Source organism: Cheilinus undulatus, linkage group 18 (genome assembly GCF_018320785.1).
Source record: "Cheilinus undulatus linkage group 18, ASM1832078v1, whole genome shotgun sequence".
NCBI classification, from domain to species: Eukaryota; Metazoa; Chordata; class Actinopteri; order Labriformes; family Labridae; genus Cheilinus; species Cheilinus undulatus.
Genome location: NC_054882.1, coordinates 12,809,724 through 12,827,394, shown reverse-complemented (window position 1 = coordinate 12,827,394; position 17,671 = coordinate 12,809,724). Strand labels below are relative to the sequence as shown.

Here is a 17,671-nt window from a genome sequence, read left to right as displayed (position 1 = left end):
CAACTCTGTGAATATCTTAGAGGGGCCCAGCCAGAGCCCTGACCTGCCCTTCCAGCATCTCTGGAGAGACCTGAAAATGACTGTCCACCAACGGTCCCCATCCAACCTGACTGAGTTGGAGAGGATTAACAAAAAAGAATTGAATTTCCCAATCATGGTGTACAAAGCTTGTTGAGTCATATTCAGAAAGACTGGAGGTTGTAATTGCCGTCAAAGGATCTTCAACTAAGTACTGAGTAAAGGGTATAAATACTTGTGCAGTCATTTCTAAAATTCAGTTTTCACTTTGTCATGATGTAGTACTGAGTGTAGATTATTCTGATTAATCTGAGTACGCTCTAAATGATCTGTATATGTTGATTTATGATAATGAACTGTAAATCAGACATACCTTTTTGTTTACAACAAAATTGAGAAAATAATGAAAGGGAATAGACTCAGCAAGGGAAGAGTTCTAAGGAAAGTTCAATTACAGACTGATTTCATATTGGTTCCACATTTAAGACAGTCAAATAACATTCTGTTTAATTAAACCAGATTAAATGCTGGTAATGCTGAGTCCACAACTATGTAAAATGGCTCACATACCGATAAATGTAGTATCTATAATGCTAAGATGGAGTAAAATCAGAAACATGGCACTCTTTATCCTGGACGGGAGTTATGAGAAGCTGCATGTTTACAAGAAAGATAACTCCCATATTTGTGACTGTAACTTGCCATTATTAAGACACTGGCACTGCTATTTTGTCAATATTATAGCCTTTTTGTATTTGTATCTGGCCCAATAATTCATGGGTTCATCCTTCGCCTATTCTGTATCCTTCCAACAACTTTTGGAAAATAGGGCCAGTGATTTTTTTCTAAATCCTTCTAACAGTACCCAAATCATAACCTCTTTGGCAATCGAAATGAAAGAAAAACATTAGAAAAAATAAGACCAGAGCTTTTTCAAGCACGATTTTAAATCTGCTGAGTCTGCCTTGAGAGAAATTTGCTCAATCAACAACAAAAGCCTGACAGCGCCTTTGCCAAAATTTCCCTCCAAGGTCAGTTTGAGTCAAGTGGAGTCTTTCTCAACTTGTAGAAGTAGTTTTTATCTCCATGGCCCTGGAGAAGCTTCGTCTAATCTGACATGATTTTATTAAAAGTGAGAGTGGTCTGCCTCACAGACTTTGTTCAATGTCCAGGATATAGGAAGGATGCCAGAGTATAACATGTTGGCATGGTGGGTGCTGACATGTTACAGTGGGTCACAGATGTGTGATTATATGCAGCAAAAATCTTTTATTTTGACGGAAATGTCTCAATCTGCCACATTATGTGGGTATGATTGAAAAATGCAATACATTTGAGTTGTTATTTGTCACAAAGGAGGTGGTGGTGGATCCTAGACCGGTTTAGAACCACTGATTTAAAGAAATTTTACACTTCAGAAAATCAGGATATTTAAAACACTTGTTTTGATGATCCTTATTTATGCAGAGGGAGAGGCTGTATCTACTGAAGCAGTGTTAATTTTGTCAGCTGTTTTCAATTTTAGACTTATTTTTAGTCTTTAAAGGAAATGCATTTTAGTTTTAGTCACATTTTAGTCATTTCTATCCTTTTTAGTTTTGGTCAAGTTTTAGTCGACATATACTCAAAACATTTTAGTCTAGTTTTAGTCCATGAAAAGTCCTCACGTTTTAGTCTTTACTTTTAGTCCAAGCATTTATTTTCTTGCTTAAATCTGGTACCATCTGGTGTGTTCTCTGCATTCTACCGAACATGGGGTCCCTGCTTTCTACAGATGAGAGGCAGAATAGATACAGATGCATTGTTTTTTTGACAGATTTATCCACAGTAGAGAAATATAATGGATTTTGAATGTCTGACTAAAACTACATTACATTTTAGTCTAGTTTTAGTCATCTTGACAAAAATAAACTTACTTTTTGTCAGTTTTAGTCATCACAGATCTATTTTTGTCAGTTTGTTTTATCATGGAATAAAAGGCTGTTGACAGAAAGTTTTAGTCATAGCTTTAGTTGACAAAATTAACACTGTACTGAAGGAAAGTACAAAGATTTTACATTAGGATAGTTTGTATTTTATAAACAATATAAACAGAGGGCTGCACAGTAAATAATATCTAAAATTCAAAATGACGTTAGGATGATAAATGCTTGGGTTAAAAAAGGAAATATATACTTATACGACAGAGTAAAATGGATTTTCCAGTATAATTCAGCCCTAATTAACAGTTGTGTTGACCAGGTAACAACCTCTGGAGTTAAAGAAATTAAGTCTATTCAAAAGTGCAAAAACCTGCAGTTCCTTAAGTGTCCACTAGAGGCTGGCTGATGATGCTTCATGTGGTGCATCAAACAAGTCTGGTCTGTAGATCTCAGGTCTTGATCAGCATTCACTTTACAGAGGGTAGATATCTTTATAACTCATCTATTTCAACACTCTGGTATCAGAATCATATTTGGAAAGAAAAAATGGTATTGGCACATCTTTACTAGAGCAGAATTTCTAATTTATCAACTGACATGGATGTGTTTTTTAATTCTCCTTTGTTAAACAAATAAATGATGATACTTAGACTTCCATTTTTACATACTGTACAGTCTATTGTTTGAATTAGGGCAGTCAAATTAATTAAGGTAATTGCAATTAGTTATGGTCCACAATTGGAAATCCAAAATGACACCAAACTGGTTTAAAATGCGAAATAATTGGAATTGAAAATGCAATAGAAAGGGTGCAATTAATCGCAATTAATTACATTTTTTAATACAGAAATTCTGCTATGAAGTGCAATTGAAAATTAAAAATCTTTTGACAGCCTTAGTTTAAGCCAATATTCAAAGGACTCTATATTTAAGAGCACCAGGACAAGGTGCTGCTGATAGGTAGAATACACTCACTTGAGATTGAGTGTCTGCCTCCAGCATCTTGCTGGTGTATCTGTGTGACTATTGCACATGTGCACACTGCCACAGTGTTGTACAACGATATCATTCAGCCCTAATGTCAATGCACTGGTGACCATAATTCATTTACTATTTCATGGTAACCTAACACCCATCCTTAGCTAATGCCTGCCCACCCACCTGAGGTGGCACTTAGCAGACCAGAAATACTTCATTCCATTTTTCTGTATGAAGTTTCCTCTGGTTTCTTGCTTTTTTTATGAGACAAATTTATCTGATTGTGTTCAAAGTGAAAATTAATAAGGAAGGAATCTCTCTCACATTCCCCAGCTTTCTTCACACTTGAACAGTAAGGTCTGTTTACTGCAACAAAAGCTCAATTGAACATTAAATACGAAAAATGGTCAGAGCCTTTATCACTGCAAAAAAAAAAGAAAAAGAAAATGCTGTTGAACATTCTTTGTCTAATAGATGTTTTAGAAAATTGATACTGAGGAACCTTGGTAGATAATAGCAGAATCAGTCTGTGCTCATTCAGTTAGAGCTATTATTAATTATTCCTCAATGGTTCTGATTCTCCCAATCTGAAGTCAACACAAAATGCTTGTGTCCCACTGAAAGGAGAAGTGCTCATTGAAGACACCCTTTAACTCACTCCTGCCCTTAATATTCACTAATATCAGCAGGGTTTTCATTGGGCACTCTCCTTCAACAGCAGATATATTACAGTATTTTACATTACACTTAATTCTCAGAGACGTGGTTAATAATTGTTAGAAACATGCAGGATTTAGAATTTCAAAATAACTTAAAGGACTAGGAAAAGCTTCAGATTCACAGTCCTGTGTCATTTATTGTTTTCTCTACTTGTCATGGAAGTGGAGACTTTCCAAGCATAAAATAAAGGAGATAATGTGAAAGACAGTAGAATGAAAACAGGTTTAAATCTCATGACAGTGATGCAGAGTGAGAGAGATGACAGTTTTCTCCATGTTTGGTATATAGTGAGCGTAAAAAAACCCCTCCGAATGGGGAGAGAAGTCCTCATTGTGATGTTTTTGTTTGAATATTTCAAGTCACATGAAGACATCACCTTTGAGATTAAATGTAAAATACCTGAATTTGTTTAAACAAAGCTCCCCGAGGACTTCATTGTTCCAGCTCATCAAGTACGCGTCCTCGTGTTTCATATTCACTCGCAGCGCACCTGAGACCGTTTTTGGCTGCTGTCGATGAATTTACAATCCCCCCACACCTCCCTTGTTTTCCCTCTGGACGCCATTGTTCCACCTCGTCTGATGTGTGTATATTTGACCTTTGCACTCTTGTTTAACCCTCAGGGGAGCTGGAGGAGGAGATGGAGAATCCAGAGATGGCCAACCTCCCAGAGAAACAGAAACACCAGCTCAGACACAGAGAGCTCTTCCTGTCCCGACAACTGGAGTCTTTACCTGCCACACACATCAGGTAGGCTGGTCTACATCATCCAAGTGAATCTAACCACTAAATTAATACTTTGACTTATCCTTTGTTGGTTTTTATTTCTGGTTGTTTCTTTTAAGAGATTCAGACTCACACAAGGTAGCATAATGATAGAAAATACCTCTCCTAGGCTGTGAAAAAAAACCTCTTACATATTTTTTGGGGTATCATCGATGTCTAAAGATGCCTAATTAAAGAAAACACAGTTTATCTATGTTAAACCTTTCACACAGAAAACAAGCATCCCAAAGTGCTTCACAGAGGCTGGAAAACAGGCAGGTCAGAAAAATCCTGATTCTTAGTTGAAATGAAGAAATAACTGGTACATTTAAAAGACATAAAATTCAGTGAAAGAACTGTTAGATTGACTTTAAAGTGAAATGAGTGGCTCTCCAGTAAAAGTGAATTTTAAGAAGAGACAGCATGACTAGCAGCACTATTTCTATTTGCTTAAAAGAGAAAATAATGGAGCTGTCAAAATAAAATTAAAATGTTATAGCAGAAATCTTCATGTGTGCTTTGGTAACTCTGGTTTATCACTGCAGCAGTAATTCAGTCAGAGCAGCAGCTGGTGTACGTGTTCACACTGCAGCCAAACTCACTCACATTGTTTTAATAAAGACGTCAGTCAATACAAAGTCCACTGAAATGTGATTTCATGCCGCCCACAATGAGAGGAGTTTTCCTCACACCAGCAGGACTCGGTGAAGTCAGTAATCTTGTAGAGGAGTTTGAGGAGAGCAGTCTGTTGCTCTGTAACTCCACATATAACACCTCAGCGAGGCTGGGATTTTCAGCTTAGAGTCTGAGAACAATTCATGTGTGAGTAAAGACACAAAAGTCAGTCGTCTTCTGTTTTTAAAGGTATTCTTTAATGTTGGTGGTCATGGCTTAGTGGTGACCAGATCATGGACTTTCCTATAACCCTTCATAATCATCCTTTGTTTGGCTGGTTGGATTCTTCTTTATCATACCGTACCATACCATACTAAACCATACCACAGTATTTTTCTTGCCCTTTAAGGTAACAGTACTATATTGCATTATTATAAAATACTGAGCTCCTATTTAAAGTCAAGTCCCCATTCAAAGTCAAAGTTCAAATCATTTTCTCAATTTTAGGCTGAATCTTTGACAAACAGCCGTTAAAGTTTGAGGTTTTCCCTGCTTTCTCCTCAGTGGTTCTTTGAAATAGAGACCGTTTTGCTCTACTTTCGCATGCTTCAAAATCTTTGAAAGGCAAATACAGGATTCATCACAGCTCTTTAACAGGATCACTAGCAGCTGCAGATGCGTTTTGACTTAGGACCTGCATATCTCAAGTCCAACATGAATAAAGTATATTATTAGGAATGTACTATTTTGGATAGCCGATATTGACAGATTCATTTCAGCTGATACGATATTAAAATATGCTTTTCGGACAAGAAATTTCAGTCCTTTTGGACACACTTTAAAAACTGTGGATGATCAAGGGAACAAACTTTAGTCCTTAAAAGCTGAAATGTTGAAAAAATGTTGAAGTTTAAAGAATGAGGATAAATAAAGAAAAAAAGACCTCAACTGACATAGGTCTGTTGGTTCAGCCTAAAACTCCACTGATTTATTAGTATGTATGGACAAAATTTACAGTCAATATAAGCTGAAATACACAGGCAAAATATTGGATGTAAATATCTGCAGAAATTTTGATATCTGCCAATACCGATGTTTGCCTTTGTAAGCAAATATATGCCGATAACAATACCAGACTGATAATATTGTGCATCCCTAAATATTATGTTGTTGAAATGCTTTCAATATGAAACAGTCATATCAGGAATAAGTGGCGTTTTCAATAGCAGCATAACACAACTCATCAGAGGAGTGATAAAACTGAAACAACAAGGTTTGAATTGTAAGTGGCAGCATAAAAGATGTTCCAACAGTTTCTAAAAAAAATCTACGTGTCATGAGCCACTTAACATAGAGAATGATATTTAATGTGTGAACTTACAGTGCCTATACAAAAGTTTTAACACCCTTGGATGTTTAATTCTTTTATTGATTTTTTAAAAAAATCAATCATGTTCAATATAATTTGGTTTTTATTTATTTATTTATTTATTTTTTACAAAAAATAATAAAAAGCCTCTTTAATGTTAAAGTGAAAACAGATTCCTACAAAGTAATGCCAGTTAAATTAAAAATCTATAATGTGAAATAAGTGAGTACATAAATATTCACCCACTTCCAGTCAGTATTTTAGTAGATTCACCTTTGGCTGCAATCACAGCACTGAGTCTATGTGAATAGGTCTCAGTCAGCTCAAACATCTGGACTCAGTAATTTTACTCCATTCTTTTTTGCTAAACTGTGAAAGCTCTGTCAGGTTGCTCAGGGATCAGGTGTATACAGCCCTTTTCAAGTCCAGCCCCAAATTCTCTTTTGGATTGAGGGCTTGGCTTTGACTCTGCTACTCCAGAACATTCTCATTGTGGTCTTTAAACCATTTCTGTCTAGCTTTCTCTGTATGTTTCAGCTCATTGTCTTACTGGAAAATAAATCTTCTCCTAAGCCATAGTTCTCTGTCAGACGGAATAAGATTGTCCTCCAGGATTTTCCTATATTTTCCTGCTTTCATTTTACCCTCTACCTTTACAAGCCTTCCAGGGCTGGCTGCTGAGAAGCATCCCCACAGCATGATGCTGCCGCCACCATGCTTCACAGTTGGGATGGTGTGTTTGTGGTGATGTGCAGTGTTTGGCATCTTGTCTGATGACCAAAAAGTTCCATTTTGGTCTCATCAGACCAAAGAACTTTCTTCCACTTGACCATGGAGTCTCCCACATGCCTTTTGGTGAACTCTAGTCCAGATTTATTTTGTGTTTTCTTCAACAGTGTCTTTCTCTTTGCCACTCTCCCATAAAGCTTTGACTGGCGAAGAACCCAGCCAACAGTTGTTGTAGAGTCTCTCCTGTTCCTGGGGATGTTCAGAGCCTTGGAAATATTTTTGTGTTCATCCCCTGTCTTAGACTTTTCAATAACCTTTTCTCTGGAGTGTTCTTTTGGCTTCATGGTGTAATGGTAGCCATGAATACTGATGAACCAGTGACTGGACCTTCCAGACACAGGTGTCTTTATACCACAATCTCTGGGACTCATTCACTGATCTCAGTGACCCCTGTTTCACTAACTCCTGAGACTACTAGCACCAGTTGTCTGGACCTCTGTTGAATTAGTTCAGTCACTGTAAAGGGGTGAATATTTATGCAGTCTACCTTAAACTAGAGTATTAGATGCTACAAGTTCAAAGTTAATAGAAAATAATAGTTGTATTGTTTAGCCATATAAATGCCTTGAAGGTATATTTTGATATACTTTTAATGGTTGTAATGTATTTAAAGCAAATCTCTCCCCTTTGGATTCATTGCACATGGCTGTAAAATCTGCAGTTCACTAACTGATTTTAGCATGACGATTTGATCATTAATTGAATCCTTTGCTTATATGATCTGCTGCTTCTTTGGATCCACCTTCTGTATCAAAATGATCCACTCATATACAGCGTGCATGTTGAGCACTAAATGTCAACACAGAGCTTAATTCTTCATATAGGATCTGCCTCTGCTCATCAGTAATCTCCAGACAAACCCATCTAATCATTACCCAATCATTACTTTGACATTTCTGCAGAGAGGCAGGAAGAGCAAACTGGCATTCGCTCCAATGAAAAGACCCTGATGAGTTTTTTTTTTTTTTTTTTTTTCTCCTATCAAGACTTTAGGCATTTATTATTTCTAACTGTGCGAGGTTAGGCCGGCGTTGAGTTTATCGCTGGGCCCAGTAGTGTCCGCTTCAGGCTGGAGAGGTTGGACTAATTATCTGGTTTAATAATTTGGATTCAGACAGCAGCAAGGGAGGGAGATGAGTGTCAACACAGTGGACCATGATTCAACAAATAAGAGGCTGAGCCAGCTGGAACTGAATCAATATTGTAGTTGCAGATTCAGAGATGCATCCTACATCAAAGTATCTTCTTAGACAGCTTGGAGAAAGGCTGAAGCCTTTATCTGGTTCTTATGTAACCAGCTTTGCCTTGGACTTTTGGGTTATTTTCTGATTCTCATGTTAACTATTTACTCTCCATCTTACATGTCACTTCTGTGCTGTTTTCAACTTTTTGATATTACTAATTTGCCCCTTTTCTCCCTGCTTTCTCGGCTCTTTCCCTCAAATCTTCACTGGACTCCAGGGGGAAGTGCTGTGTGACACTGCTGAATGAGACAGAAGCCCTGAAGTCGTACCTGGACAGAGAGGTACGTAAACCAGGGGTCTTGTTGACTTTGACTGGGCGTGTTAGACTCCAGGATTATCTAAGAGCAAGTGTGTGCAGAAGACTTATGAGTTAAGAGATTCTTGTTTCCAGATGAATAATTCAGCGTGTTGACCCAGAACGTTCTTTTCACATACAGTAATGAGGAGACGAGAGACTAGCAGAGGGGAAAGTACATGCTCATGCAGAAGCAGATACACTCCCTCTCTGTTGCCTCTTTGCTCGCCCATCTCGCTTCCTGTTTCTTTCGCTCCCACCCTCACGCCTTCCTGCCTTCTTTATTTCCCAGGATGCCTTCTTCTACTCGCTGGTGTACGACCCTCAGCAGAAGACACTGCTGGCTGATAAGGGAGAGATCCGAGTCGGGAACAAGTTTCAGGCCGACATCACTGACCTCCTCAATGAAGGTACATCATACTCAGATCTTGGGCGTTTTAATTGACACGTGTTTTCCAGAAAAGCATATTTACAGGACAGGCTGAATCATAATAAACAACTTAATCTTTAATGTTTGCATAATTATTGAACATTACATGAACTTTGGGCGCCCTTTTAATGCCCTGAGCTACAGCTTATTTTATTTTTCTTACAAGCAAAGTCATTATAAATACAAAAAATTCTGGGCACTTGCAATTTTAATCAAGTTTTGACAGGGTTGCAGAGTGAGGGAAAATTATTTGGATGACAAGTGCTGGAGTTAAATCCTGACCTTAGCATGGAGGATCAAATGATCACTTAATGCGGCTCATTCAGAAAGTATTCAGGCCCCTTCGCTTTTTTAGTTTTGTTCTTTTTCATCCTGATGCTACAGTAGTTTAAATTCATTTTTATTCTCTTGAATCTACACTTATAACCCCATCATGACCAAACGAAAACAGAATTTTAGAAATTGTTGCCAACTCATGAAAAATAAAAACTGAATATCACATTGACATCAGCATTCAGACTTTAACTGTAGCTCAGGTTCCTCCATTTCTCTGATCTTTGCTGAGATGTTTTAACACCTTTACTGGAGTCCACCTGTGCTAAATTAAACTGATAGGCCATGATTAGGAAAAGCACAAAGCTCTGAATAGAAGGCCTCACAGCTGATAATAACTTCAGAGCAAAAACCAAACCATGAGGTCAGAGGAGCTGCAGAGCTCAGAGACAGGATTGTTGACAGGCACAGATCTGGGGAAGGCTACAGAAACATTTTTGCTGCGCTGAAAGTTCCCAAGAGCACACTGGCCTCCAGAATTATCACATGGGGGTCATCTGGACCAACCAGGACTCTTCCAAGAGCTGGTGACCTGGACAGGCTGAGCAATTAGGGGAGAAGGGCGTTGGTAAGAGATCTTCCTGATATGAGCTCCAGAGATCCTGTGTGGAGATGGGACAAAGTTCCAGAAGGACAACCATCACTGCAGCCCTCTACTGATCTGGGCTTTATGGCAGAATAGCTAAACAGAAGACTCTCAGTGCAAAACACATGAAAGTATTCCTGGAGTTTGCAAAACAACACATGAAGGACTCTCAAACTGAGAAACAAAATTTTTTGGTCTGATGAAACCAAAATTGAGCTGTTTGGCCTCAATTCTAAACGTTTTGTCTGGAGGAAACCAGGCTCCACTCATCTACACAATACCATCCCGACCATGAAGCATGGTGGTGGCAGTATCATGCTGTGGGGGTGTTTTTCAGCAGCAGGGTCTAACTACTGATGTCAATGCGATATTTCTGTTTCTATCTTAACCCTTTCATCCCTAGAGGCCCCATATCTGGGGCTATCTTTCCTCTGAGGAGAACCTTTTAAGGCAGTCTCAGAGTCCATTGACAGAGTCCTGTCACACACTGTTTGAAGCCCACAGATCATGGCAAACTAACAAGCACAACATTTTCCACCTAAACAAAACACAATTCAGACCACAACCAGTAGAATGAAAAGATGTCAAGAACTACAGTTCCTCTAAACACAGTACTTTACTGCAAACAAGGCACCCTCAGTACTTTTACATTATTTCATGCCAGTGACACAGGAGATATTTTTTCTAGAAGTGTAAAAAATTTAGGGAGAAAAAAAATCAGTTATGCTATTTTGCATCTTTATTTACTCAGTCCCACTAATGGCTGCAGGGATTTTACACATCTGCTGAAATCTGTAAAGAGTTATCTCTACATTGATGCCAAGCTTATTCATGTAGACTTTGTAGTTGCAGAGAAATTTTCAGTTGTATCTGGGTATGTAATTTTCAAGCTTGAACACTGAAAAGGGCATAGGGATGAAAGGGTTGTAATAAATTTGCAAAAATTTCTAAAACTCTGTTTTCACTCTGTCATGATGAGGTAATGAGTGTGGATTAATGAGAGAAAAATGATTTTTTTACTTTAGCATCAGGATGTAATATAAGAAAACTGAAAAGTGAAGGGTGGTCTAAGCTGTAATAGTTATCCCTCTCCAATGACATTGTGGCCTTAATTTTTCACCCAGAGTATTTGGATCTCTGTAAATTTGGGTATTGTAGTATTTAGCATATTATCAATAATGGTAAATGTCAAATCAATAATAAATCTGCATCATCAGCAGTGTGAAGGAGATTTTCTGGGCATTTTCTGTCCAGGTTTTCTGCAATTATTCTCTATTTTTAAATATGACTGTTTTTCTGCCAGTTTTAAGGGTTTTGGTGTTTGCCAGTATTTTATTCTTAGCAGGTGGGAAATCCTCTGAAATTGCAATTGGGCCACCTTGGGACTCTAAACTCTCTAATTAAACTCATGTTAATGAAATTCTGTTACATGCATTAGAAGCTCAAGCAGGTTGGCTGATTTGTTGCGGGTTGGCAGCTTGACAACCCCCCCCACCCCCCCAGTTCATCTCTGGGATTCATTAGAGCTTCTCATGAGGTGGTTGTTTTGAAAAAGGAGGAAAAATCCAGTCTGATGTGGGATCTTTCAGATATATTTTCACACTTACACAGCCAGTGAGGAGAAAGAAGACTGACCCTGTCTGTTTGTCTGTTTGTTTTCTCGGCTCCTGCAGGTGAAGATGATGACAGAGACCTGGAGAAACTGGAGGAGAAGGTCTGGGACCCAAACAGCTCACTAACAGAGAAACAGATCGACCAGTTCTTAGTGGTAGCTCGGTAAGTCAAAGAGGAACAAAAACATACCAGTCACAAAAAAAAAAAAAAAAAAAAAAATGTGGAACACATTCTAAGTTACTTGGTTTGGAGTTGGTTGAGATTGCTGTACTTTTTCTTAGTTTGGAAATCGGTCTGGTTGCTTGAGAGGTGCTAATTCATAGGTAATGTAGAGGGGCCCTCGAGCAGTGCACTGGACCCCAATCTCAGGCCTTCCTTTGTGTGTAGCAGACCCTCACAATCCTCTTTGTGCATAGAGAGTAGAAAATGAAAATGACTTCTTCTCTTTCTTCTTCTTTATCTTTGTCATCTTTATCATCTTTGTTAGGGGTCAACCAGTACTGTTTTTTCAGAGCTAATACCAATCATTAGTGGTTCTTGTGACCGACATCCTGTATCTGGAACCAATATGCATTTATTATGAGTTTTTACAAACAATTTGTTTCAGTGTCAATTAGCTACATTACTGAAACAGCAGATGTACATCTTTAACACTACGATGTTTCAGTGTTTCGATGTCATTTAGCTACATTACTGAAACAGCAGATTAACATCTTTAACACTACGATTTTTCGATGTTCCAATGTCATTTAGCTACATTACTGAAACAGCAGACTTCTAACCTTAACACTACAATGTTTCAATGTTCCAATGTCAATTAGCAGATTTTTTTGTCCAAATCAACATACATCTGTTTTTTTTTTTGTTTTTTGTTTTTTGTTTTTTTTTCCCAAGATAAACATCAGCAGTGAAACAACCAAAGATTAAGACTTGCGAGGATCTTCCATTATCATCATCAATTAAATTGTCTTTACCAATAAATAATGAGCAATGCACCAAGTGCTGGGTCACTCACAAAGCGCTGGGTACAAAACCCCAGAAGTAGAGCAGGACAGTGTGAGTCAGCAGTAGTTGGGAGACTCATTCTACAACTCTATTCTTACACTAAATAGTCTTTAACTTTCTGTGCATAAAGGTTTTAGAACAGACTGTTTCTGGAACTCCTGATATCACCAAATGTAGATGTTTGAAGTAAAGCGGAGGTTATTTTCTGGCCCCCAAAGTACGGGTATGCTTATTCTCGTCATGTGTGTTCTCTTGCAGGTCAGTAGGAACGTTTGCCAGAGCCTTGGACTGCAGTAGTTCTGTCCGGCAGCCCAGCCTTCACATGAGCGCTGCTGCAGCCTCCAGAGACATCACCTTGGTGAGATCCACATCCAGACCAGCCTTGGGGTTAGATCAGCATCACTACGTAGATGTGAAGTGTTGTGGGAGTACAGCGGTGGTAATCAAAGAAATGCTTGGAGTGCACATGTGTGTAGTTCATGTGTGTGTATTTGTGATTGTTGAGACCTGTGTGTGGTTATCCCTAACAAGCACTTGGCCCCAGAAGCCTGGTGCGGGTCTATTCTGCCCTAGATCTTATCCTCATATATAAAACATAGATGAGAGGCCTGCTAGCTACCCACACTCTACAGACACAGACAGCTCAGAGCCTCAGACAGAGAGCTGCATATAAACACCATGGACTCACAGAATTAAAGTGTGTTGTACTCTTCCCATCTAGTCAGCAGAATAATTTAGAAATCTACTGAATAACATCATTAAAACTTACTTAAAAAGTCTGAAATCTCAGACACCTTTTCATGCATATGTTGCAGTTTCACGCTATGGACACCCTCCATGCCGCGGGTTACGACATGACTCGAGCCATTGCAGCACTTGTGCCTCAGGGTGGGCCCGTCCTCTGCAGGGATGAGATGGAGGAGTGGAGCGCCTCTGAGGCCAACCTGTTCGAGGAGGCTCTGGAGAAATACGGCAAAGATTTCACTGACATCCAGCAGGATTTTGTGAGTACCAAACCAATTTTAAAAATTTTTGAAGGGGTAGTTGTACATGCATTTTTAGAAAAAAGTCTTTTTCCTTTTTTTCTGGAAGTCGAGTCTAAAAATTGGGGAAAAGTCACTGAGTAATTTAGACATCAAGATGTAGCAGTCATAAAAATGAACAAAAGACTGTGTACAAGCTACAGCCCACATTTGAAAATTAGAACTTAGAGCTTGTCCTTGACCGTACTGTACTTGTTTCAACATCCAGAAGTGTGACTGTGTCAATCCTGTAAACAAACATTTTGACAAGAAGAATTTGTTCTATCGCCCTGATGAATAAAGACAAAAGGATTACAGCAATAAATAGCATGAATGGTGCTTATCCAGTGATAGCCACGGCCTACCAGGGCCAACCTGAAATCTGATTACCCCCCTACAGTGATTGGCTGTAAGCCTTGTTGAGCCATTAATGAAGGGTTATGATGCAGGCTTTTTTTTTTTTTTTTTTTTTTAATCTTGAAGTATACTCAGGTATACTAAACATTGGGACATATTTACTAACTCACTTCCAATAAAGCTGAGGCATCAACATAACCTAGTCATCCTCATATTTATCAGTATGTAGCCCTGAGGGAAAACATGTTTCAGCACTCCTGACATCAGAGGAAGTAAGTCAGTGTAACAAGAAAACTCCCCTCACGAAGGTTGTCATTGTACTAGAATAATGAAATGACATCAATTACCTGTTTTGATACCACTGCAACTAATCCATAAAAGTCCATGGCACCCAGTATTTGATAGTTTCTTGTTTGTAGTAATCAAAGGCAACTCCCTGACGCTGTTTTGACTGCACAAACACATTAGCAACATTACTGGCTCATTTGTGCAATTCAGACAGAGACGAGAAGTTTGTCTGCAAATTCTGATGGATTCATTCCTCTCCATATACAGTCATGTTCTGAAGTTTGAGCCATGTAGGGTGCTCAGGATTCATCACAGGGTCCGATGTGTTGTAACCCAGGGCTGGAGAGGTGGGGGGCAGCCTGATTCAAACATGTCAAGACACATGTGTCGCTCTACAGCCAAATGGCATCTCTTTTGTCCAGGCCTCTCCACCCCTGGTAAAACGCCCAGAGAACACCGGTGGTTTTTGGACCCTTGGGACATCTGCAGCATGATTAGGGGCTCGTAGCAACCCTACTACTCACCTGACAGTACCCTAGGCAGTGCTCATCCACCTTAAAGATGTGAACTTTGTTATTTTTTCACCAGTTTATTTTCCCATGCCCTTGGTAATACGCAAGGACCTCCAGAGCACTAACAGGGTTGTGTCAATCCTCGTTTCTATCCAGCATGCCCTCAGGTGGCTTATTCACCAATATAAGCCTTACTTCAGCCTCAATTTCTGGCCTGAACATGCCTAAAACTTCTGCACAGTACAGTACTTTTTTCATGAAAAAAGATATTTTAAAAGCTTAGCTACTTTTATTTACTATTTATCATTAAAATAGCACAGATTATATCTGAAACAAAATAGGATTATGGACAGTAATGATGACAGTACACCTGATGTATTGTCTTAAAATCCCACCACATCACTAAAAGTCTTATTTTAGTACGATATGCTTTATTTTCGCTGCTATTTTTTAGATTTATCTTTGGTCTTGTAAACCTTTATTCAGAGTGGAGGATGGGTAGAATCAGAAAATGGGGAGACGGAGAGAAATGACATTTAAGAAATGAGCTGCAGGGCAAACTTGAACCTGGTCGGGATCAGTAGAGGACTTTTCTTGGTCTGCGTCTTCTTTGTCATGTTCTTCCTCATTATTGTCGTCCTGTTTGTCATAATCAAAGGTCAAGTTTCAGCATATATAGCTACAGGCTTTACATCACAAAGTCCACATTTTTAATGGGGCAGTTTATTCTTTGATAAAATAAGACCCATTTTCATCTCTCTAAAAAGCATCTTTACCAACATATGAAACTATTCCTGTCTGCTAAGACCTGTAACAGTTTTGATCTGTTCTCTGTTTCTCTCAGGTGTGTGGCTCTTCTTTATGTGTTTAAAACTGTGTTTCTGCTTAGTCATAAAATAGTGGAGGTATATAAGGATGACTTATTGATGACTTGGTATGCTGCACATCATTCTGCATGTGGGCTGTACATTGTCTTATTGAGAGACGTGCTGAATGGGAGCTGCAGCCTCTGAGAGCAGAAACAACAGAATCAGAGATTTGGAGCAGGCGTTTGGACTTCTTTTAAGCATTAGATGAACAGTTATTAATCACAGTAGTAGTCTGGGAAGCCAAGAGTGCAGCCATCCAATTATGTTAAAATAAACAAATTGAAGATTATTAAGAAATTATTATCAAGAAAACATGGTTAAAGCCAGGAGGAAGCTTCTTCTCCTCCTCTGTAGTTGTCTGAGCTCTCAGCCTGTATGAGATGCTGCTGCTGCTAGTGGACTTTCTGCTGAGCTCTCTCTGAGTGCATCACTCCACCACCTGGTGGCCGGCTGCTGTCAGTTCCTCTCACTCACGTTTCCACCCAGACCTCCTCCTGTAACAGCGGGACGACACCACCGTAGGCGGGGCTTCTAGTCTTTACTTTACCGCTCATTCTGTGTTCAAACTTCTCAGAGGGAATGTGAATGTCAAAACTTTTATTTCAGGAAGGCTGCGGCTGGTTGTGTTGGTCTTTATCTGAAAGATCTCTAGTTTCTGATGTGACATAAAGGAAAAATGTTTGACTTATTTGTTCCAGATCTGTTAAGAGTTTAAGAAGCTCAGCTGAGAATAAAGCATGTGTAAGAAATGTTTTAATCACTGGTTTGCTGGTCTGGAGATTGAGACCAGGAAGTTGGAGTTACAGGTCTGCTCTCACAACTATCACAGAAAATAAAAAATGGGACAACTGAAGCATTAAAGCCTTTAGTTGTTAGTCATTAACTTGACAAATACTAAAATAATTTTCTTTTTATTTGAGATGAATGAATGGGAAAATTCTCTGATTTCAGGCCCTTTAATGGGATTTTTCCTGTTTTTTTTGTCTTTTATGACAGTATGCTGAATACTTTCTTGGCTATGGAAGAATCAGAAAATCTGAAGCAGTCTTTCATTTTATGTTTGCAATTTCAAGTGTTTTATAGAAAAAAAATCCTGACCTTTTAACTATTTTACGTACATTTCTGCTGATATTTAAAGCATATATGTCCTGTGAATATTGTCCTGTATCAGTAATGTGTACAAATAAGTTAGTGTAGTTTCAGTCTGGACCAGCAAACATTAGGCTTAGATATTCTTCATTAATATCATCCTATCAGCAAGAAAACAATATCATGCATCCCTAGTGGCAACTATTTGGCTATTGATTTGTTTTGTCATGTTAGCACTGCATCACTTGTCATCATGTAGAGCTGTTTATGTCACACAGATGGTTTAGCGGTGTGTTGCAAAGCATTTAGTCGGCTTTAGCTAGAGTTCTAGAAATAAACTTTACTTTCAGTCATTATTACGATACTAATGATTAAGTGATTTACATTAATATGAGGATAAATGTTCATCAGGGATATTTTTTCCTCCCATGAGGAACACTCTCGTCATACATTTAACCATTTTATTGCAAAATGGATCTGTAGGTGTACTTGGACAGAGAGGGCTCTGCTGTAAAGATGCTCCCTGGATTGGTCAGCAGCATGCTTTGACTTTCAGGGAGAACATAGAAACCTCTATATGGATAGATACATTTATGACAGTGTGTACTGAAAACAATAAAATTAGTTCAAAAGCATAAATCCCTGCTGTATATTATATGTTTGTCAAGCAGGAGAGAGGAGAGACGTGTGATCACTGCGCTAGGGTACAGAGTGAGAACAGCACCTGTTTGTGTGTATACTGGCTGACAGGATGACAACCTTTAACTAAAACTAGCTTAGCCAAGCAGTGAGTGATTGTATGGTATAATAAAACTAATAACCTTTGAAGACCAAGGCTTCCCTGGATAAAG

General features: G+C 38.7%; 1 protein-coding gene across 2 annotated transcripts in view; it reads left to right on the top strand.

Moving 5' to 3' along the window:
* The window catches only part of mta1 (metastasis associated 1), an 84,517-nt gene that overhangs the window by 53,073 nt on the left and 13,773 nt on the right, over positions 1 to 17,671 (top strand). For both annotated transcript variants that reach the window (XM_041813464.1, XM_041813463.1), the window contains exons 4-9: positions 4,262 to 4,388; positions 8,638 to 8,701; positions 9,008 to 9,125; positions 11,738 to 11,840; positions 12,942 to 13,041; positions 13,499 to 13,687. In XM_041813464.1, the coding sequence (XP_041669398.1) occupies positions 4,262 to 4,388; positions 8,638 to 8,701; positions 9,008 to 9,125; positions 11,738 to 11,840; positions 12,942 to 13,041; positions 13,499 to 13,687 (701 nt within the window). The remainder of the gene's footprint in view (positions 1 to 4,261; positions 4,389 to 8,637; positions 8,702 to 9,007; positions 9,126 to 11,737; positions 11,841 to 12,941; positions 13,042 to 13,498; positions 13,688 to 17,671) is intronic.